Source organism: Ciconia boyciana, chromosome 1 (assembly GCF_034638445.1).
Source record: "Ciconia boyciana chromosome 1, ASM3463844v1, whole genome shotgun sequence".
NCBI classification, from domain to species: Eukaryota; Metazoa; Chordata; class Aves; order Ciconiiformes; family Ciconiidae; genus Ciconia; species Ciconia boyciana.
The window spans coordinates 87,044,940-87,068,405 of NC_132934.1; the positions used below are offsets into that span (position 1 = coordinate 87,044,940).

The 23,466-nt window shown below is 44.5% G+C and overlaps 2 protein-coding genes across 2 annotated transcripts; one reads left to right on the forward strand and one right to left on the reverse strand.

The window, feature by feature from the left end:
• The first annotated feature begins 1,587 nt into the window (after positions 1-1,587).
• C1R (complement C1r) lies at positions 1,588-9,104 on the forward strand. Its single transcript, XM_072879543.1, has 11 exons — positions 1,588-1,706; positions 2,459-2,687; positions 2,923-3,115; positions 3,297-3,440; positions 3,591-3,787; positions 4,294-4,441; positions 4,526-4,647; positions 5,243-5,321; positions 5,733-5,873; positions 7,523-7,597; positions 7,821-9,104. The coding sequence occupies exons 1-11, from the start codon at positions 1,699-1,701 to the stop codon at positions 8,621-8,623; spliced, it is 2,139 nt and encodes a 712-aa protein (XP_072735644.1). The 5' UTR covers positions 1,588-1,698; the 3' UTR covers positions 8,624-9,104.
• Positions 9,105-11,906: 2,802 nt separating this feature from the next.
• On the reverse strand, positions 11,907-21,326 carry C1S (complement C1s). The gene is made up of 12 exons (XM_072879554.1): positions 21,100-21,326; positions 20,582-20,646; positions 19,948-20,152; positions 18,505-18,682; positions 18,114-18,239; positions 17,242-17,441; positions 16,869-17,022; positions 16,519-16,634; positions 16,208-16,286; positions 15,820-15,957; positions 15,230-15,304; positions 11,907-13,125 (listed from the first exon to the last, which is right to left on the reverse strand). Exons 2-12 carry the CDS (start codon positions 20,584-20,586, stop codon positions 12,332-12,334), a joined length of 2,070 nt encoding a protein of 689 aa, XP_072735655.1. The 5' UTR covers positions 20,587-20,646; positions 21,100-21,326; the 3' UTR covers positions 11,907-12,331.
• Between the last annotated feature and the right edge of the window lie 2,140 nt (positions 21,327-23,466).

Here is a 23,466-nt window from a genome sequence, read left to right on the forward strand (position 1 = left end):
GACATGTATTAGAGGTGGGCTGCTCCAGTTAGGCATATCTCCAGCTAACCACCCTTGCTTTACCAGCTGAAGTACTCTCCTAGTAGCCCAGATGGTGTTATCGGGGTGGGGGGAGGAAATGAAGACTTGGAAGATGTGCCTTGAAAGTGCCACGGGGAACTCCCAGTAGTGCCCCCTGGATAGAAGATTCCTTGTCAAGAACACACTGAAATGATCAGCTGCCTTACAAATGATCCTCAAGCACCTCTGTCTATCCATGCTTTGCCAGGGAACACTCTTCCCACTGGTGACCTGTTCATAACAGATCTCTCAGAGCGTAGTTTCCAGTGCTTGCCAGCTACTTTCCAGATGTGGTTTCTGTGTAAAAGCTTCCCTTCTGGTGGGACAGTAAGCCAGCAGAACCTCCTCCAGCATGGCACAGCAGGGCAGTGAGCCTGCCCAAGTATGGTCATCATGCAGAGGATGTATTTGGACATCAGGAAGTACTGGGGTAATGTCCCCCACTTAATCTTAATTCTCATGTGTGGGGCCATATGGTGTTATTACAGAGACACTAATTACATGTTTATGAGATCTTTTTCAGATAATAATTCAAAGACATTTGATGAGCAGCTTCTCTAGTACACTTCCATAGATACCCCAAGGATGCTTTCTTCATTCTTTTTAACACTATTTTCATCTTCATTCAACATGTTTTTGTAGCTGTGAATTATTTCCTATGATTTCAATGCAAGAAACTCACTCATTTCTCTGAAGTCACCCATAATTCTAAGGGAAAACACTAAAATGGTGGTTTATGTCTTACACCAAACTCTGAAAGCCAAGAAATTTTAAGCTTCACAAAGTTGGTGGGACACAATATATGTCTTGGGCACTATGTTGATAAAAGCCTGAAATGTGTTTGTAAGCTGCTGTCTTTCCTCATTTCCCCATTAAATACTGAAGGCCTTATCCATCTATCTTGTTTCTCCTAAAAATGCTTGCAGAACAAACAGCAAGAAGGGTCTTTGAAAAGGGTCTTGTTCTCAGAATGCTTTTAATTCTATAGGGTTGTTCATTTTTCTTAGTATCTATTTAACTCAAATGTCTGAGGTTTCTTGCTTTCCCTGCAGAAGCTCCCAGTTCCCATCCCAAAAAACCTCTGAAGTGCTCTTCATCAAGCCAGAACAGAGAAAACTTGACTTTTTTGACAGTTTGATTTTTTTAAGTTTAAATTAATTTGTTAAGATTAAAATTTCTGGTCTTCTTCCTGCACCAGAAAACTGCCCAGAAGGAGTGGGTGAGACTTCCTAGGAGGACATCTTTAGGGGGGAGCCACCTCAGACTAGCTCCTGGATTGCAGATCAAACCCTAGGAAAGGTCTCTAGCAATCGTTTTTCTGCCTTCTCGCCCAGAAGAGACAGATCGGCTCTGCCTGGCTAGGACGTGAGAGCCCCCCAAAAGCACTCCCCGGAGTCCGTGTTTGCACGGGCAGGGGGACCAGCAGCTCGGCAGCAGCTCAGCAGCAGAGGGCAGCAGGCGCCGGGCTGCGGGAGTCTGGTCCGCTGCCAGGCTGTTTGCAGCCGGGCTTGCTCTTCCCTCCCTCCGCCTCTCCCCACCTACCTGACCGGTCCCCGGGCTTGCCGCTGACCGCCGCTCAAGAGCTCCGGCCGGGGCAGTGGGGAGGACGGGCAGGGGTGCAAGCACGGCGGCGAGCGCATGGACATGTGAGTGGGGGAGCTGGGGAGGGGGGACACACAGCCACATCTTTGCGGGGAGGGAACGGGAGGGTTAGACCCTTCCAGGGAGGAGAAGAGGTCCAAGGGGCTAAGCTCATGCTCGCTGTCCCTCCATTAAAGCTTTGCTAGCACATAGGGTTGAGGAAGAAGGATCTTCCTGGCTGATGTTTTCAGGAGATCTGGGCAGTGAGCTGCTTTTGGAGGAAGACTGATAGTCCCGTTCCCCAGAGGGGAAGAGGAGCAACCTGAGAAAAAAATGAGGGCCAACTTTTGGAGGAGAGGTATTGAGGCATGTCTGGGTAGAGGGCTGCCCAGGAGGCACTGCACCCTCACCAAATGAACTGTGCAGAGATCCTAAACTAGCAATAAGCAGAAATGACCTGCTGGCCCAGAGCCAAAGGGAACCAAACTACCCCTGGTTCTAAGGGACCCAGCCCCATGACTGCTGGGAACAAGCAGACATTGTTCAGGGAGTTCACCCATGCTCCTTCAAACTGCTTCCTGGGTTGATGAATCTCTTTGGCTGGGTCACAAATGCTTTGCTGGAACCTGGGTAGTGCTGGTGTCTTCATTTCAGCTGTCCTCCTTGTTCCTGAGTGATCCAAGCCAGAAGTTGGACCTGCAACTAGGCCTCCTGTGTTTGGATTCCATTAGACAGTGCACAATCACTTGTGAAGTCTCCCCTGATTTTGGATGACCTGATTTTGTGCAATGTCATAGTTTACTTGCCATGTTCACAGGCACGTTCCTTTTCTCCTGTGGGCCTTCCTCTTTTTTGGAGCGATCAGTTCCAGTCCAGTCCCAAGCAAGCTTTTTGGGGAGATCAGATCCCCCGGTTATCCCAAGCCATATCCCAACAATAACATCAGCACCTGGGATATCCACGTCCCAAAAGGCTATGTGGTGAAGCTGACCTTCAGATATTTTGACCTGGAGCCATCTGACTCCTGCTTCTATGACTATGTTAAGGTATGTGCATAGATACCTGGGCCAAGGGGTGGCTGGAGATGGGAATCTAGTGGCCACCACATACAATGGCTCTTCATTCACCAGGCCTCCTCTCATGCTTCCCACAAAGGAAAGGGAAGGAGTTAAAAATAGAAATGGGTGGAGCATGTACTGGCAACTCATGGCTGGGTAATAGTGATGCATGGAGCAGATTGAATCTTATGAGGCTACAGTGATTTCCCCTTAACCTTGACAGATCAAAGCAGACAAGAAGAACTTGGGCCGATACTGTGGCCAGCTTGGGTCAACCACAGGCAATCACCCAGGAAGAAAGGAGTTTGTATCTAAGGGGAACAGGATGCACCTGGTGTTTCACTCTGATTTCTCCAATGAAGACAATGGCACACTGATTCCTTACAGGGGCTTCCTGGCCTATTACCAAGCTGTGGGTGAGTAGGCAATACCCTCAGCACTCAGAAGGAAGCCTGTGTGGCTCCAACCAATTTTCCTCCTTGTCAGGCAAATAAAGAGAAACTGTAAGCAAGGTTGGGGATCTCTATGCACTTTCAGTGTACAGCAGAAAGGTTTAACACTTTCCTCCCCTTGTCCCTGCATCTCCTATGTCTTCAGATCTTGATGAATGTGACCCTAACAATGCTGCTGAGAATGATGAAAAGCCTCAGTGCCAGCACTTCTGCCACAACTATGTGGGTGGCTACTTCTGTTCTTGCCGGACTGGCTACCAGCTTCAGAGTGACCACCAGTCCTGCAAAGGTAAATTGAAATTTTTTGAAGATCAGAGGGTTCCAGGGAAGGAGGCCTTCAGCCAGGAAGGGTGGGAGAACTGACTTAGGGAGTAGTTGACAGGGCTGCAGAAGACACAGCTGCACAATATGTGACCTCTGCTTTCTTCCTCTACACCAGTGCAGTGCAGCAGTGAGTTGTTCACAGAGGCATCTGGGTACCTGAGCAGCCCTGAGTACCCCCAGCCCTATCCTGAAGACCTCCGGTGTAACTACAGCATCCGTCTGCAAAAGGGCCTCTCTGTCATCCTCAAGTTCTTGGAACCCTTTGAGATTGATGAACACCAACAAGTTCACTGTCCTTATGACCAGCTCAAGGTACAAACTCTGCTCCCAGCCCTGCTGCCAGACCTGGACAGGAATTGTGGGGACACCACTATTGGGATGAGAAATATGGGATCAGTACAAGGAGAATGCCACAGCATGAAGGGCTGAGCTCTTCCCTTGTCCCTCCCTCAATGCGCTTAATTACCATTGTCGTGAGGTCAGAGGCTCCGGGTCACAGGCCCAGAGCCTGTGAGTGGCTCCACAGTGAGTGGAGCCAAAAAAATTGTCCTTCTTCCAGTTTTTTCTCCCTTTGATTTAATCTCAGGATTTGAAGGGGTTGATAGCTCTGATTCCCATGATAAGGGAGAAGCAGAGCTTGTGGTAGGTCACCCCTTTGTTCTGATATGTCAGTGCAGACATTAGCAAAGATGGGTCAGACAACCAGTCCTGTTCACCATCATAGGCATTGTGGCAAACTTGGTCTGGATTGAAATAGGGACACTGAGGCAGAGAAGCATGTGTGTTTCTGTCCCTGTGATACACGTTTTCCTCATCAGATCCAAGCACGAGGGAGAGAGATTGGTGAATTCTGTGGCAAGGAGTCACCTGGCAGCATTGAAACCAACAGCAATGAGGTGGACATACTCTTCCTCACCGATGAGTCAGGGTTCAGCCGTGGCTGGAAGATCCACTACACCTCGGAGAGTAAGACATTTCTTCCCCAGAGGCAACTACAGCCTGTCTACACCATTTATTAATATCAACTTACTTCATCTCATTCTCTAACAGAAATACGGTGCCCACAGCCTGTCCCACGGGATCAGTTTACCATCATCAGAGACCTGCAGCCTGTGTATCAATTTCAGGACTATTTCGTTGTCAGCTGCAAGACTGGGTATAACCTGATGGAGGTGAGATCCCTTCTCCACTCTCTTCAGCCATATTCTGGCTTCTCTTCAGTTTGTGTAAGTCTTTCACCTTTCAGTAAAACTTTCTTTGGAGATTTCACTCATGGCAACCTCTTGCAATTTCTCTTTCTTCCTTGCTTCTATCAGCTTTCTTCCAGTGGTTTCTCCTTTCCTAGCTCCCTTCCTTATGCAGTTGCTGTTTCACAAAGCCCTGGTAGAAGATGAGAGACAAAGATCCCAGGAAACACTGGTAAACAAGAATATCTCTTTGGAAGGGTATGAAATCAGACTTGAAGCAGAAAATGTTACCTGCCTCCCTTGCCATCCTATTGCCAGGACTGCGTAGCACCCCAGACTTGTCACAGTTTTATGGTTGCTGGCTGCTGATATCTTGGCCTGCTATGAAGAATTTGTAGCCTGTGGCAAACAGAGGATAGAGGGAAGGCTACAGAGGGAGAGGACAGCAACTGGAACAGACTGCAGAGGGACAACTATTGGACAGCAGTGAGAAGACGGGCAGATAGAACAATATTTTAATGTGGGGAAGGGAATGTAAGGCTCTGTACAACCAACAGAGATGTTTTTCTCTCCCATGCAGGGCAACCAAAAGCTGCTGTCCTTCACGGCTGTCTGCCAGGCTGATGGGACATGGCATCAAGCCATGCCCCGCTGTGAAAGTGAGTGATCTGAGAACGGGGATTATGCCCCCTGCCATGGTTTTCCCCCTCCAAGAACATGGGGAGTTCAGCCCCTATGACTCTATTTGTCTGTGGCTATAGACTGATGGATATGCTGGTTGGAAGGATCTGTAGACATGCACTGTTGACTTTCATTACATTTTTCTGCTTGCAAAAACATAAATGTTTTTCCTCCCTTACAAAAATGCATAAAATATCACTAAAAATTTGCTATAATTTTGCTGTAACGTCTAAAAGCAAAAGATCCCAGTCTGCAATCCATTTTGGAACAACCTCTCTCTGCCCGCTGTACTAACTGGTCCTTCACATCATGGCCACAATCCAAGTCAAGCCTAAACCTGCAGGCAGTAAGGCTATCTTTGATTAATCTCTTTTTTTTCTTTTTTGTAGTTGTGAACTGTGGCAACCCTACAAACCTGACCAACGGGGCATTCAGCTATGTTAACAAACTTGCAAACAACAACTACCAGTCAATGATCACATATCGATGCAATGAGCCATATTATCACATTGTCACCGGAAAAGGCGGTGGTGAGTCCTAATCCCACACAGACACCGAAATCTGTGCGTGAAAAGCCCTCTCAGCTTTCCAGCTAGAATTGTCTCTACTCCCCAGGCTTAGCACTCATGCTTTCCTCCTGTGAAGGATCTCCAATCTTTCCTTGGCTCTGCAGCATAGCTCCTGAGGCTTGTTGTCTCAGCCTATTCCCACCTTGCCTCATTCTCAGAGTCCATCACATGCCTCCTCCATGCTCTCCTTAACTTTTGCAGAAGGTCTTATTCTCTCATTTGTAGTCATGATTTATTCTTGTCTAGTGGATTTCATTCTTTCACTGAAATTAGAGGCATGGTGTCTGGGAATCACCAAAATTCTGAAACCTCACCACACCAATCCAAGTTGCTACAGGTGCAAATAAATAAACTCACACTCCACTCCACTGAAATGCCATTTACCTCTTTGGAATATTGTTCAGCAGCAGAGACATATGAGGGCTAAATAACATAGGTACAGAAAAATATATTTTTATGCAGCAGGTCAGAAAAACTAAGGCAACATTCAAAACCATTCACATGCCTTCTTTTTGCACCTGAGAGATGATTTGATGACACAGGAGCTTTGGTTACAAGACAAGTATAAGGAGTTCATGATTTCCTTGCCTTGGCTGCTCATTTAGCCTCCACAAAAAAATGCAAATTTTTAAGCTGAATCAATTCCTGGATATGGTTGCCAGCACGGATGCACAGTTGTGCAGCATGCCTGAGAGAGGTGACACGCTAGCACTGGGGCGAGGAGCAAGCAGCTAAGGAGTTCTTTAAGTTGGTACTAATGTTGAATTTGATTATTCTTGCATCTGAGTTTTAACTCCTTCATAAAGAGTCAGAGCTCAATCTCATCAGAAAAAAATCAGGAGCAAGTAAATATCAGCACCACCCAAATTCTGATGGGGAGTCATCGTGATTTAGTCAATTTTGAAAGAGAACAGCAAACACTTTATTGGAAGCATTTACTATAGTGTAAGATAAATTGTATATAAATTATTTTTAGTCACAAGCACAAACTTTCTAAGAAAAGCAAGAATGTTGGAGGTAGTGGAGTTTGTGTTGAGAGGTGACATGCGAGTTAGCTGACCTGCAATATAGCCTCAGAAATAGATACTGAGCATGTACAGTAACTGACTCATCTTTTTCCTGTTTCTGGAACAAACCACCTTGTCCTACTCTGCAAACTACAGAGACCAGAAGCTTGAATCTAAAATCCATGTCTTTACTTCTTCTCTCCCTTCTTTGGGCTAAGTAAGGTCAAACGGTGCTCTGTAAGCATGTGGAGTGAATGAAGTTAAGACTTCACTCAGATGGCTCTTCAGGCTTTTATTCTACAGAAGCAGTGCCTAAGCTTTACTGGTCCCCTGGAACTGAGGTGCTTTGAGATGTACATGCTATCCCAGATGGAGACATTCCAGACTAAACCACAGGCAGCTTTTCCTGGGAAGGAGTGCCTTTGGGATGGAAGGGCTGAGTGCAGCATGTGGGACACCTTGGAGAGATGAATCCCTTGAAAATTATTCTATTCTATTCTATTCTATTCTATTCTATTCTATTCTATTCTATTCTATTCTATTCTTTCTTCCCACCCCATGCCTGCAGACCTGGGTCTCATTCACTTCCCTCTCATCCTACAGACAGATTCACCTGCTCTCCTGAGGGAACCTGGCTGGATCGAGATGGCCAGGTGAGGATTCCTGCCTGCTTGCCAGGTCAGTAAAAAGCTCTGACTTGTCTGGTGTTTACTAATTCATGCTTACAGTCAGTACAAAGCTGGGACAACATGCAGGAGAGGGAGTGGTATCAGTGAGGTAGCACAGGGAAATCTATCCAGGAAGGCAAAAATAAGGTGAAATCGAACAGTGATGGTGTAGGAAAGAGAGAGACAAGCCAGGGCAACAGAGGCTGTTATGATCTCCTTGCATTTCTCCACAGTGTGTGGGAAGCCGGTCAACCCCATTACTGAAGTCCAGCGGATCTTGGGCGGCAAGTCAGCACGGAGAGGCAGTTTCCCTTGGCAGGCTCTGACCCACATCCATGGACGAGGGGGTGGTGCGCTCCTGGGTGATCGCTGGATCCTGACCGCTGCCCACACCATCTTCCCCAAAGGGGCAGGAGGGAACAATGTAAGCCTGGACCAGCTAGCAGAGGAGGCTAACATTTTCCTCGGCCACACCAGTGTAGAAGAGCTCCACAAAATGGGTAACCACCCTGTACGTAGGATCTTTATCCATCCAGATTACAACCCTAAAGATGAGCACAACTTCAATGGGGACATAGCCCTGATGGAGCTGAAACACCCAGTAACCCTGGGCCCTACAGTACTGCCCATCTGTCTCCCAGATACTACCAACACCACGTTCTACATGGATGGGCACATGGGCTATGTGAGCGGTTTTGGTGTGGAAAAAAACTTTATTTCAAATACTTTGAAGTATGTGAGCCTACCAGCGGTTGCTCAAGAGAAGTGTCAGAGTTGGCTGGACAGTAAGAAGAGAGATATACCTATGGTTTTCTCTGAGAACATGTTCTGTGCTGGCTTCCTCACCGTCAAACGGGATACCTGCCAGGGGGATAGTGGGAGTGTCTTCACAGTGTTAGACACAGAAAGTAGTCGCTGGGTGGCTACCGGTATTGTTTCTTGGGGTATTGGCTGTGCTGAAGGTTATGGCTTCTACACAAAGATCCTCAACTATTTGGACTGGATCAAAGCAATAGTAAGAGAGGATAGGCTCTAAATGTTGCTGTCTTACTAGCTGAAGAATCACTGATAGCATATAAATTTCCAGACACAGCAAATCATATCTAAAGCTTTTGATGATGTCCCAAAGGCTTTTCAAACATGCAGACCATGTAATCTTCCTCATGAGCACTTCTGGAAGCCACCATACTGTTTGATGAATTCTTGGTGGTACCATCAAAACTTACCAAAGCTGCTGTACCATTGGCAGCTTGTGGGACGCCTTTGTGGACTTTCTAGTTCTTCCAAATCTTATTACTTGATGAAGCCTTAATAATATCAGGAAATCTCAGCAAACATGTTATTGTTTGAAGTACTGATGTTATCATCAGACTACTGCAGTCTACTTTTGTACTCTATTGTGTGGGAAGGTTGCAGGGCAGTAGATTTTCTTGAAAGATGTGGTACTTTGTGCTGAGTGCAGTGTGTGTATGCCCATTGGCATCAGTGAGATTCTATGAATATTAAAATAATTGCTGGAGAAACCAGGTGTGTTATGTTTTTCTGTCTTTGTTTTTAACAACTACTAAATATTCCCCATTACTGAAAGCAACTTACGGACTTTATATAGGGATTGCTTTACCTACCACTAAAGTGTTTGCAATTCTGCAACGGCATGTGGCAGTTGCTCACCTGTCACAAAACTACGGTTAATTACCCAGACTGAAACTTCAGGTGGCTTCAAGGGAGGCAAAAATAAGTTGTCTGTGTGATGCCACATTCAAAAGACAGGGAAGGCAACAACCAATCTCATGGAGAAAAGAGCCCAGGAGCCTTCACTGATCAGAATTTGAAGATGGCTTTTTTTATACTATATGAAATAAAGCTCTGACTGCAGGACAGCAGCTCTAAAATTATGCTGACTCAGAGAGAAGATGACCCCTCTTGTGTTGTGGGTATTCTCTGGAGTTGTCTCTTGACTAGTTTTGCTACCACAGAACAACCTACCTTTTTCTTGCAAGTCACTGAGAGAACTGAAGTCTGCAAGAGCTTGACAGGGGAACTCTGGGGGTAAGGTCATAGTTACTTTCTCGCACTGTTTTCTGTGAGATCCAGCTCCAGATCTTCTCAGGTGTCAGTATCTCTCATTTGCTTTTGAGATAATATACCTGGGAAGGGATCTGTGAAATTGCACATCTGATATAAGTTCATCCATGATCTCCAGGGGTCAGAATTCTGTTGATTTTTCCCATTTGTATGGGCAAGAGGGGAGCATGAGAGGCAACAAGACCATGGAAAAACAAGGTGTCCAGTTGTACAGGAGCAATGGCTAAACCCTGGTCTGGGGGAGGGAAGGGAGAACGAGGCATATGCAACTGGGGGTATTCCAGGTGAAGAACAGGGAATTTCTGGGATGCTCAGTGAGTACAAGTGACAAGAACAATAAAATACCCAACTCTTCAGTCCTTGTAAAAATTGGCAAAAATTACTGAGAAGCCATCTTAAAGAATCTCCTGCTTTGCAGGAGACTAGGAAACTTCGGGAAGCTGAGGCATCAAGAATAGATGATCTGCCCAAAATCCCTATAGGAATCTGTGACCGTCCTAGGAATAGCAATCCCAGCTAAATAAGTGTCTTTCCTGTCTCCTATTCCTGGACCATTCGGTCACGTTTCTGTTTCTCTTGTCCTTTGCCGTCCTGAATCGATTTCAGCAGTTTGTCTTCCTGTCCTTTTCCAGAAAGATTGGAGTTAATCAGTGAGCTAGTGAGTAATCATGCAAAGCTGCTTGCCTGAGTGGCTTTGTGGTCATAGAAGCTAAGGAATTGTCTTACCTTAGTGTGAAGGTCACTTTTTCAGAACTTAAAATGGATTGATTTTCCCCAAATTGTACTTTGTTGAGCTATTTCTGCTGCTGAAGTATTCATCACATACCAAAGCAGAAGCTTCCTAATAGCCAGACATAGCAGTCTGTAAGATTTCCCGAGGCTTTTGCTCATGATTACCTCAGATGTTTGGGCATGTGTGTATGATTTATGAAATTCTAATACATACTGTGAAGTTATAAAATATTGCTACAATGGCACCACTGCATCATTATTGTTTATTTGCCAGTATATAGTCACTTCTTTGCACAAGAGGAACATGGGCTAAGACTGCAGCCTGGACTAGTTACCAGGGATGGACACTTTCCTTTTGTGCTCCAAAAGATGAAAGCTGAGATGAGTCCACCTACTTAGCAACAAGAAGGAATGACTATAAAACTTCATACTAGATTAACGTTGGCACATACAGATATAAAAGTAAAAAACATTCAACATCCTGTGGGTCACAGTTCCCCAGGAATGCAGTATAAGATCCTTGGTTACTAGCCCAACAACAAAATAACCTTTTGCTTGTTACACAAAATTGAAGGTGCTTGAGCTGAGTGCAGGAATCTCTATGAAATCTCCCAAGAGCTGCACACATCCTCCTCACCATTTCCTAGACTCTCAGAAAAACTTGGGCTGGAAAAGGAGGTGTCTAGTCCAATCCACTGCTGACAGCAGGACTAACTTCAGAGCTTCAGGGCCTTGCCTGGGCAAGTTATGAAGATGTTCAGGGACAGAGATTCCCCAGTCTTTCATGGCACTTGTTCCAGTGCTGACCCACACCCTGGGAAAAAGCCCAGTTGGAAATTCCCTTATTGCAATTCATGTCTATTGTGTCTTGTCCTGTCACTGTTCACCTTTCTGAAGTCTTGCTCTGCGTACTCTCTAGCCCTCCTTTAGATAACTGAATACAGCAGTTAGATCCCCCTCTTAGCTTCCTCCTATTCAAGCTGAACAAACCCAGCTTCCTCTGTCTCATAATATGCCATCTGCACCAGTTCCCTGACCATCTTAGTGGAAGGACATCTGTGAGTGATACAGGACTTTTTGGAGCAGAAGACACCCCTAACGCACGTCAGGTAATCTTCTCCCACAACACTACCTTCCCTAAATCAAGCAAGCCTTATTTCTTATCTAACACAATAAAGTTTGAAAAATAAAGCCCTGAGGACAGGTGAATGAAAGGATTTTAAAGGTGTCTCTTCTGCTCAGCTTGATTCAGAAGTCTGAAGTCCTCATTGGTAGTAATGGTTGGTCAATGATACGCAACCATCTCGGAAGAACTTCATAAAGACTCTTAGGTAGAGAGGTGAGGTAGCACAAGTTACAGCTTGACAAAAGCCAGCAGCGTAGTGGGTCAAAATGTGACTAGACACTTGATTTAGGGAGTTTCAAGGAGAACTAGGTCTAGACTGAGAAGAAGAAAAGCAATACACACACAATAGCATGTTGCACAAAAGGCAATTTGGACATTCTTTAATGCTGTTAGATATTCTGAACAATACAGGAAATGCATAAATCAGAAACCAGGCTCTGAACCTACACTGGGAACCAACAATTATTCTCTCTTGTCTTTGCTGAAATCTCCCTTTCAGGTGGGGCATGGCTAGGTCTTCTCCAAGTGGGAAAAAATGGGATAGAAAAAAATGAGAGGAAGCAGAAAGAGCCTCTTTATCCAGAATAGCATCTTCCCCTTATGCTACTATGAGTGGAAGAAAGAGAATTTCCCTCCCAGACATGATGACAGTGGGAGAAACAGATACATATTCCTGACTCTCCACTCACCACAGACACAACGAGTAGGCCCATTATATACACAGAGTGAACGGGATCACAGCCAGCCTGAACATGTAACCATCGCATTTAGAAAGGGTGACTGTGCTGAAAGGAGAAAGAGCTAATCCTGCCAAGCTTCTGCATCCTCATGCTTGCTCATGGTCTCTGTAATCCAGTCCAAATAACGCACTACCTTGGTGTAAAGACCAAAGGTGCCACATCTTGGTCCCCAGGAGATCAGGCCAGCCACATAGTACCGTCTGTCATCAAGAGGATCTTGGATAGCGTAGGCTCCACCACTATCCCCCTTACAGCTGTCCTTGCCACCACCAGCACAGATCATATTGTCAGTGAATCGGTAAGCACTAGAATCAGCAGAGCCCTCTGGTTTCACAGATCGGCACTTATCCATGTCCACCACAGGAACTTGGGCCTTCCAAAGATAAATAGGCAGTCTTCCTGTCTCTCTCTGGCCCCAGCCAGCAATATAGCCCAGAGTCCCTTCTTGCAGCTCATACTCAGGTGATTTACCAGGAAGACAGAGGGGTGAGATGTTTGGGCCCATCTTCACAGGATCCCTCAGCTTCAGTAGTGCAATATCGTTATCAAAGTCCGTCCTGGTTCCTATGGGCTGCTTCTTCCAACCAGGATGGATGAATGAAGCCTCTGGGATCAGCTGCTTGGCCTCCCGGTACAGAGATTCTCTACCAACATTGATTACCCCAACATGCATGTTGGGCATGTCATATCCCTCCAGCACATGAGCTGCAGTCATTACCCATCTTTCAGATATCAGTACACCACCTCCTCTTGGGTTCCCAAAATACACTTGCCAGGGAAAGTTGCCCTTTTCTGCAATGCTGCCTCCAAAAATCTTTGCTTTCTCTCGGATGGGATTACTAGGCACCCCACAGACTGGAAAGAAAAGAAAAAAAGAGGAACCAGATGGCAGAATTAGCAGTTACAAATAGAGGGTTCATTGGTATTGCTAAAAAGCCCATAGTCCCCTCCCTCCTGTGTCCTCTAAATCACTTTTGATTCTGAGTAACCAATGTTTATATTCTATGTCATAGAGTTTGCAACTAGTATTTACAGAAAATCTCAAGAAAATTCAAGCAAAACTACTATCAACATTCAATTTAGGCTGAAAATACTCATTCTCAAATTCTTGTTCTGGAAAGCAGTTGTCACCCTGCCAGTGTTAGGTATGTCAAAGATCCCAGTTTAATTGCATTCTAGTTAGCATTTTTCCTTTGCTGAATTATGTCCTGTAGGTGAAGGGATTGTCTTTGAAAAAATATTTGCTTAAGTTCTTAGAAATATGACACTGCTCTTTAAAATGAATTTTTTTTTTTTTGTGAACTCCAGATAGTCTCAGGTTAAGTGTTCAGGTTTGTCACTGATGTTTTACCATTTTTCCTCTCCATTCTTTTAGTATGTAAAATCTTAGGCAGTGGGTTAATGGAGATCTTATCTGTGGGTCTTACGGGTGCAGAGACGCTCTATGCTCTTAGAGTAAAATGTTCTATAAGGTTTTGCAGAATGTGAGCACTAAGGGCATAAATAAGGCTGGTCATTCTGACATAGGTAGGAAATTGATTTCTTATCACATTGCCTTGTTTACATTGAACCCTTAGTCATATAGTCAGAGATTAAGGAAGTACAGCCAGTAGGTAGCTTCCAATTTAAATGAAGCAGAGTTTGTTAAAGAATTTCACATAACCATAGAAAAATTTAGGCTGGAAGGTACCTCTCAATGTCTTTAGTTCAAGCTGTTCATCCCTAACTGCCCTTCCCCCTGCCCTCCTAACTGCAAAGCCAGGTTGCTCAGGGGCTTTGACAGGTGACTTCTGATCATCTCCAAGGGTGATGATTAGCCAGCCTCTCTGGACAACAGTTCCAGTGCTCTGGGGGTGCATTTTTCCTTAAATACAGTCAGAATTTCCTTTGTTGAAACTTGTGCCCATTGCCTGTCATTGTCTTTTATTGCTGTGTCCTGCTGAGAAGAGTCTGGCTTCATATTCTTTGTAATGTCTTCTTGGGTAGTAAATTCCCTGAGCTTTATCTTACAATTTGCCTTTTGCACTGTGCACTTGTATAGTCCAAGTGACTGGCTGAGCTGGCCCTTAAGAGGGTTAAATCATCTTCAGCTGGATCTTGTACTTTGCCAATAAATATTTGGGGGATTGGAGTAGTGAACAGCCATCATGTACAACTAGCCCTAGGCATGCTGCCTCTTCTAAGAGGGTAAGCTGAACAGCCTGCAGAATACATAGGATTTAAAATTCTCTCTGGAAGCTGGAAGTTAAGACCCAGCCATAACTACCAGCAGTCAGGAGCAGGAGTAGTACCCATGCACTTTCCTCCTCAGTGTCTCCCAAGTACACACAGAGAGGATGAGAACGTCCTTGACAGGGATCTTGCTTGAGCTTTCAGACACAGTAAGTGTAGCTGAATACTGAAGGACACATTAAACCTTAAGGGTTTAGGCTATGACTTCCAGTGAGAGTAGTGAAAGACCTTTCCCTATAGTGCTGCATCTGTAGTGCCCAGTGGACAGTTGGGCACTACCCCCAGGAGAGGTCTGAAGAGAAGCTACAGCTCTCAGTGTAGCTTGGGAGGGACCGAAGACAGAAAGCTCCAGCATTGTCGGACATCTCTTTGACCTGTTAGTCTTTTTGCTACCTGCAATGCAGAGAGAGGTCTAAAGCACTGAATGACTTGAGAATGTGCACACTTGAAGGTGGGGAAACTGGTGCAGAAATATACACTGATACTTGAAGAGGTCCTGTTACACCAGATGTCTTATTATGTTGCCCACTTTTGTTTCCAGTTTCTTTCTGCTGCCTCATCTGACGCTTCTTTAGGGCCCACAGCTTTCAGAAATACCCTGTCCAATGTGATTCAAACATCGAAAGGATCAACTGTACTTTCAGGCTTAATAGTTGAAAAACAGAGAGATGAAAGAAGCAGTGGTCTTCATACACTGCACGTACATAATCACAGCTTTTGGTAGTACCTGGGACACATTTTGGTAGCTTTGCTCCCATCTCTTCGTTGACCCATTCTCCACTGGCTGAGCATTGATACACCGCTTGGAAAACACAAGAAAAAAGAGTGCCATAAGGATACAATCAAGATGAAGAGAGGGTAAGTAGCATTACTGTATAATATGATGTATTAACCGTCTCATTTCCAAAGCAAGCACAGCTTGGTAAACATTGCTGAGATCTCCCTAAAAGTACATAACCCCACCAGGGTGCTTCTGCCCCCATTTTGAAGGGACCTCATCTAATAGATTTCTTGAGTCCTTTACTTGTCCACCAGAAATGTGTGCTAGATTTAACAAATATCTCCATGGTTCACACACCAGGCAAATGGAGAGGGGACTTGCTAATGCATTTAAGGTCAACAGCCCAAGTACAGACATTATTAGAGTGTATTAAACACAAAGGCAACACAAAACTACTACCTGCAACCCCATACCAATAAGAACTTTTTCCCAGTCTTGACCTGATGGGATATAATTCCAGCCCCATGATGATGCCAGTAACATTTCTTAGGTCTTTGATCAAAGAAATATGTTTGTGTAGCAGAGGCAATGCTTACCATCCCCTTTGGTTTTTAGGGTATAGTAAGGTGCATCACATTGATACCGGAAAGCAGCTTTGTACAGAGGCTCATGAAGTTCGGAGACATATACAGCTTGGGCATTGTCAATAGGAATAGGATCTCCACAGTTCACAGCTGTAGAGAAGAAACAAAAACAATCAAATATAATCAAAGTGGCATCCTCACCCAACAATATGATTCTGTATGATGGGGAACCACTCAGCTCCTCTGGTCCCTGTACAGTCATCAGCGCTCACTTCCTCTGTCCCTTCAGCATGCTCACATCCCAGTCCTTCAGCGTTCTCCTAACTGGAGATATAGTGGATCTAGAGCCTAAAGACTCAATTCCAGTCTGCTTCCCACAATACAGAGACGGGTCACTTACGAACACAGCTGAAATGGGAATTGCTCCATTCACCGTTGTCCTGACAGCTGGAGTGAAAAGTCATGATGCTGTCTCGTTGCTAGGGAAAAGAACACATGATCCATGTAAGTCACCGGCGATGAAATACATCTGACACAGGCACTCCAGTGGAAGGTCCTCAAAATGCTGCAGTGGCTGGAAGAAGTTTCCACTTACTACAGCTGTGGTGAAAACTTTGAGTCCCCAGAGGTGCTCAGGACACCTGATGGGAAATGGCATCAGGAAGCTGCTGAGAGGGCCAGAGCGGATATATGATTTTTTATGTAACTTACCCTCACAATTTCGTAGCCTTCCACACAGGTCACCTTCACATTGTCCTTGAAGATATACCTGTCCTTCTTTGGGTCAAGAACAGAGTTGGGGATGACGCTCGGGGGACAGGTTACAGCTTTGAAAAGATAGGTGGAAATCAGTGATTAACTGGTTCAAGATTTACTCTCCTTCCAGCTCCCAACTTCTTCCTCCCCAGTGATTATTTTTCCTAGTAAACAGGCATCCTCTGTTTACTCAATACCAGCAGCTGTGAACATGTTAACGTGCTGTTGTACCATGAATCTGACCTGGGACAAACTCTCTCCCTAACTCAGCAGCAGAGGGAACGCTTTCCCAAGTATTTACTCACGATCCGCATAGTAGCGTATTTTCCAGCCTTTATGCTGTACTGCACGGTCTGTCTGGAAGATTATGTCAAGAATGTTATTCCTAGTTTTGATTTCAGGAGGACCTGGGAATTTGCTGCCACAATAGGGACCAAAATGCTGCTTTCCAGAGACAAGCTGGGGAAATAACAAACCAGAAGAAATGAGAAACACCAAATGTATTCAGAGATATATTAAAATATATATTCATTATATACATATTCAAATGTATTCCCAAGAATTTCTAAAGGCAACATAGTTGAAAATAAAGTTAAGCAGTCAGAGAGTCTTCTGAATATGAGGAGATTAAGGGGAGATCCAGAGCATCCTGACTCCCTCCCTAAGCCCCACACCTACTGTTAAGCTGTCATGGCAACTCCCTTTTGAGTCGGCTGGTTCCACATCGAAGTCCCCGCTCCGTATGGTCAATGTCACAAAGTAGCCTGGCCTCAGAGTCACTTGGTACTCACACCGCAAGTTCTCTGGGTACTGGTTGGGATAGTTGGGGCTGGCAATTTCCCCTGATGGCTCAGTGAAGACATTTCTACTGCAGTTCACTAGGATTAAGGAAGGAACACAGGTAGGATTCAGAAAGGAAATGGTCCATGTATGAAGCTGACAAGCTTTCCCTCTTCCACTACATCTCCAGTCTCCCCAGTCACCAGCATTAACCATGTCACAACATTGCATCTTTCCAACAAACTGAAACCAGGGCCACTCTCTATCCAATTAGCCAGGAACTTTAACTTCTAGTGGCCTTTCTTTTTACCTTCCACATGTGATTCAGGCCCCCTTCCCTCATGCTCAGGTCCTCATTATTATACTCCTTTCAACATGTACCATTTGTGACTTTGCAATTTTTTGATTCAAGCTAAGCAGCCCCTTGGCCATTTTTGTGTCTTTATTGAACTGCCCTGTTTTGTCAGAGATTAAAAGATTCACAGATAGCAGATGCTAAGAAGGGTCTCCATCACAATCTTTGAAGAATGTAATTTAGTAGTTTCTTAATTCTCTTGACACAAAAAAGAAGAATGTTAAGAATATGTTAATAGAAATTCCCAAAATCATGGTCTACTGCCAGTTCAGATTTGCACTGGGATTTTTTTTTCCCCAAAATATACCTGTCACAACTGGTTGAGAAGGTTGATAGAGAAGGTCTTCCATGTACAATATCTCACTTGGCCTAAATTAACTCTTGCTGTTGACCACAGCTCATGTAGATCTCTTACCTCCACATGTTTTCTTATCCTCATAGAGGAAATAACCTGGTGGACAGGTACAGAAGTAACCTCCAATATAATTATTACAGTAATGACTGCAAGGTTCCTCCACAAAATCCGTGCACTCATCCAAGTCTGCAAGTGTGAAAAGATGAATCAGCCAAGATTAGGAGAGGGCCCTAAGGGCAGGAAGAAAATGAGAAAGTGAAGCAAACACTGGTGGACAACAAGGAAAAGGTATCTCTGAGACAGCATTTATACTGGCCATATTGGAAAGCAGTCCTGTCTGCTGGGATCTCTTTTAAATAAGACATTCTTGTAAGGAAAAGCCTTCTGTCAGCTTTCCTCCCTTGCTAGCCTGGACACTACCGAGATTCAGAGGAGGCTGTTTTAACCTTACCCACTGCAACATAGTAGGCTGCAAAACCAGTGAAACGCTCCTCATTGGAAAAGTCGGATTGGAAGCTCATAGTGAGGGTGTTGTAAGGGACATGAAATTCCTCCACAATCGAGGAGCCAGGAGCACGAGGTTTCTTCTGCCCACAAAGCACACCTTCAACATGGCCACCAGATAGGATCTGCAGAAGAATGCAGAGAGGTCTTAACTCATTACTGGAATATGTGTAATTACCAACACTTGAGTCTTTCAGCTTATAGGTGTCTAACTGAAGGCCCCTAAATTGCATGCATTTCTCACAACATTCAGATGTAGATCTCCCAGGGCACAGCTATGTCACATAGCTAGCAGGAGGGACCAAGGCTGCTGTGTCATCCACCAAGCTGGCCAAGGATCAAAGACAGCCAGCCAAGGTACAGCTGAACGGAGCCCCTAGACAACCAGTTTAATGACATTTGTAAGACATTTGAGGAGTGTTCCCTCCTACTGAGTTCCCAGCTGCGAAATACCTGTCTTAATTTCTCAGATACAAATTAATCCAGAAAGTTCTCTGTTAACATCCTTTCCTCAGGTCCACTTGTACAAAAAATCAACACTGTGGTTCAAAATGGCAAAACCAATCACTGATGGTCTGCAGAGCAGTCCAACAGGTTCATCGGTTTGTTGCAAAAGGACACATGTTATTACAGCTCCCAGCAGAGCACATCCATCCTACTGTTCCACCTTGGTCCTTCTCGAAGGTCTCCTTCTGGTGCTGCACCTGATCTTATTGCTCCTTTTCACACATAGCTATTGCAGGATAGGATGGTCTTGTTTCTGTCCGTTTGTGTGGAAATGCTTGATCTTTTGTGCCTTGTGGGATGACATGGAGCAGCACTAGTGGGTCTCTAAGTTTTAAGAAATCTGTGGTGCATAGATTATAGAAAACTGTGGTGCAATGGACCACAGCACTTTATCTGAGTACCCACTATTCATACACAGATCTCTTGATTGTTTTTAACCTTCATAATTTCCAATTTCTGATTGCATTAAATAATCTATGTCCACTCATGGACTAATTCTGAATAATTTCAGGGACAGAAAAGCAATGCCCTAAGAAAATCGTCCTTTTATACCTACGGTTCACTAGCTAAGAATGTGCCTTGCAATAGGGACGTGTCAGTGATGGCTAAGAAGGCTTTTCCTATGAATATAGGAGAAACATGGGGAGGGGGGCATAGATGGGACACTCAGTTGGCAGACAATGCTCATGTGGTTACGAGGGAAACTCAAACCAATTTAGTGACTGCTAGTGCAGATACACCCAGTCATTTGGGCTTCTTGGAGCTCAGAACAGGAAGGATGTGTCTAGCTCCTCTTCCAGCCCTGAGCTTTGCACACAGCTTTGCTGTTCTGTGCTCTAACCCGCCTTCTTGTCTTTTTCTCACTTGAGGACAGGGACAGTACCTTCACAAAGTCATATTCACAGTTCTGCGATGGTTCAAGATCCATATGTGTGAAATAAAGGCGAATGCCATATCCCAAAGGCACCTGGATTTCCCAAGATTCCTGCACATCATTGGGATACACTTGAGGATAATTGGGTGACAAGATCTCACCATACATGGAGGCTGCATCAGCCCAGACAGGGAGACAGAAGAGGATAAGGTACCTGAGAAAAGAGGAAGGAAGTTGACATTGCAGTAGTCTTCTCTGTCCACATATGCACACAGTCCCTAGTGAAAAAGCTAGTCTTTAGCTCTACGTAATATGCAGCATAGCTCCTGGCTTTGGAGTTTTAATGAGCAATGCTGTGGCTGTGTGGGGCTTGCCTTTCTCCTGTAGCCTTTCACACAGAAGGAGTACAACCTCAGTCGTGCTCTCTGCTCCTCTCCAGCTCTGTAACAGATGGTAATGCTGCAGGAGTTGAACACAAGGGTCTTAAGTGCTATTCCCTACTTCACTGCCTTGTTCTGGAGGCTACTTGGGCTATAGATACATTCAGATTTGAGAATCAGCACAGTACTACAAGAAAAACACCTAATTTATAAAATGAAATTCTTAATAAACCTGAGTTCCCCTTGGAGATTCAATAACTCACCACATCTGGAAAAAGCAGATCTTCCGTTCTGAAAAGTTTCAGGAATTGGACTTTGGAGTTATGGTCTGGGACAAAAAACAGTGTTATTGATTCATGTTGCCTGTGCTTCTGCGTGTCTGCTAGGCAGGTCAAAGACCCTAAAACCCCAGCTTGTGGAGAATATGTCAAGTTTTGCCTTAAAAGCAATTTTATATCTCTGTTCCTTCCTGCATACAGCAACCCCAAGCATCAAGAAGGGATGCTAGGATCCATACTGAGAAAACTGAGAGATGACCTCTATCTTGGTACTCACGTTCTCCCCTTATGACCATCAATGTCTCCAAACACCGTGCTGGTGCACAGCAAATTAAGATAGAAAGCACCTCCCCCCCAGGGTACCCAATCCATTCCTCCCAGCACCCCAAAAATTATGCTAAGACCCTGGGGTTGGGGAGCAACTTGTCCTGATTCTTCTAGCTGTCAGACAGCAACGCCCAGGAATATTTTCTTTTCCCATTTCTAATGCTTGCAATACTTACCTTCTCTCCCTAGTTCGTGTCGGGTTTTCTTCTCTCTTCCCTTCTCTTTTCTCTCTTTCTCTTTTTCTTTTTTCTTCCTGTTCACACCCTCCTCCAAACGTACCCAAGGCAGCGGGCTGGGGAAGAGGCCTCTAACTCGCAATATCGCAGCACCCTCTACCTGCCGGATGCGGCTTCCCAGCCTCCCCGCTGGGGTGAGATGCTCGGCTTGCCGGCTTTCGGCAAGGAAGGGCAATTTCCAGAACAAGTTGCACAATCCTCTTGGCTCAGGCTGCGCGGGGGAGCACGCAGATCTGGTCCACGTTAGGCATTTTCGGGAAATCAGATGACTTTCGAGAAAAGGGAGGGGAGCAGAGTTTTCGGCTGCCTGCCTCTCCCCTCCTCTTCCCCCTCCCTTTTAAAAGTTAGGAACAAAATCCAAAGGGTGTAGAAAAGGGAGAGTCCATGTGAGAACTGGTCCAGTGCTTTTGCATGGAAAAAAATGATTGACCATCCTGTCCAGAGACCACTTTGCCAGAGTCCACTCTGTTACTGCAACCTGGTGGCCACAAGGCTGCTGCCACTGCGCTTCATCTGATGCTTCAGAGACCCTTTTCTTAGGGGAACAAAACGAAATATAGTGGCCTATTCAGTGTTGTGCCTCTATGAGGCTACCAGCAGGAGTAGGAGTGCCTTGTTTTGCTGGTTTTTGTTACGGGAACACTCCTGTAAGTAAGAACTTGACTAAGAACTCATAACTACCTCTTTATTTACCAAGTGAACTTCATGTAAGAGCAACTGTTCCTCAGACTTAGCTCTGGAGCGAGCTAGATCTAAGACCCTTATGGAAAGGAGTTTCAAGACTTATGCCAGGCAGGACCCTTAATCCAGCCAGTGCCCACAAGCCAAGACCAAAATACCACTGTACAAGGTAAAAGACCTGTCACTGATACTCTAGAAAACCCCTCCTCCTCACAAACCAGCTATACCAGGACCGGGCTATAAATGACAATGTGAAACTCCATTACAACCTCTACCCTTTCCAATCAGCACAGCATGCTCCAGAGCTTGTTTTGGCCAGGAAAAAAATGATTCAAGTTTCAACAGGCTATAGGCAAAGTGTGTTAGCAAAGCCCAGCTGAAAGACTCCTTTATATTGTCAAGGGAGAGAAACACCTACAGATGAATCATAACTGACTTCACTGTAGTCAGGATAAAGGCTTCACATGAAGAACATGCCTAGTCTGTTTTCTTTGTCAAACTGGTAATGGATAGAGAAAGAAAACAACGTGTCATCTCACTTCTGATGTCTCTTGGGAGCACAGCATGATGTTTCTAACTGGAATTTTGAGAACCAGGAAAACAGTGATGAAAGATACACAACAAATCATGGAGAGATGTTTTCTCCTCTGAGCTGGGTGAAGTAAAGACACTGCCAGTGACTCTTTAAGTCACAATCATAATTTAAAATGGGCATGGCAGAAGGAAAATGAGTGCGGGCCAATACATTACGCATATCATTTCATTGCAAGGGAATTGTGTATTTTCATATAAACCTGACTCAACTTGTCTGTAGCGGTGGTAAATTAATATGTGTGTGAATATTAAGAATTCTTTAGAAGACATATACCTATTAATTAAGAAAAAGATTGCTGAAGATATTATATAAAAAGGTAGCTATATTTTATATGGGCATATATCTGCATAATGCTAACTATGTATGCAGAAGACCGGTGATATTGATGTATACATTTACATTGAATACACATAGAGCATTTTATTGCATTTGCCTACATCTGTATTGTTTTTACAATTCATAAGATGAAACAGCTAGGTAATATATTTTACAATTCACTGAAACTATGTCAGAAATTATATTAAAATAATAATTTAAAAGAGGCAAAATCACGCCATTAAGGTTAATAAATTACAACATTAACTTTGCCAATGCAATATAATTCTGCTTAGAGGCACACGCATTCTCTTAAATTCCTAAATTACATGACCACACACTATTTTTCCCAAATTGCATAAGACAAACCTTTTCTTAAGATGACTCAGAGCTGTGTAGCTATAACCTTTCTGCCAGATGTTATGAAGAGCAGTAGTGTTCCGGTTTTCATAAAATTACCATCTAAAACAGGTTTGACTGGCTTGTCTTCCCCCAGGAAGTTGGGAGAAAAAAAGCTTTTCCCAAGTTCTTAAGAAAAGCCACACTTTCCCATCTGGAAACACTGAGTCAGTGCATAAAACAAAGGGAGTAAATATTAAAAGAAAAAACATAACATTAACTAGGTGAAGTCTAGCAGCAGGGAATCAAGGATACATAAGTAGCAAGTAAAATATCCCTGATCCACCAAGACCTCAGCAGTAATTTGCCAGCTTCCT

Excerpts from the sequence above, each read along its gene's own strand:
- C1S (XM_072879554.1), bottom strand. Across the intron at positions 17,023-17,241 it reads GTTGCCATGACAGCTTAACA|CTTGTCTCTGGAAAGCAGCA; the intron begins GTAGGTGTGGGG and ends TTATTTCCCCAG. Across the intron at positions 15,958-16,207 it reads TTCCCATTTCAGCTGTGTTC|CTGTGAACTGTGGAGATCCT; the intron begins GTAAGTGACCCG and ends TCTTCTCTACAG.
- C1R (XM_072879543.1), top strand. Across the intron at positions 5,322-5,732 it reads AGCCATGCCCCGCTGTGAAA|TTGTGAACTGTGGCAACCCT; the intron begins GTGAGTGATCTG and ends TCTTTTTTGTAG. Across the intron at positions 7,598-7,820 it reads GATTCCTGCCTGCTTGCCAG|TGTGTGGGAAGCCGGTCAAC; the intron begins GTCAGTAAAAAG and ends ATTTCTCCACAG.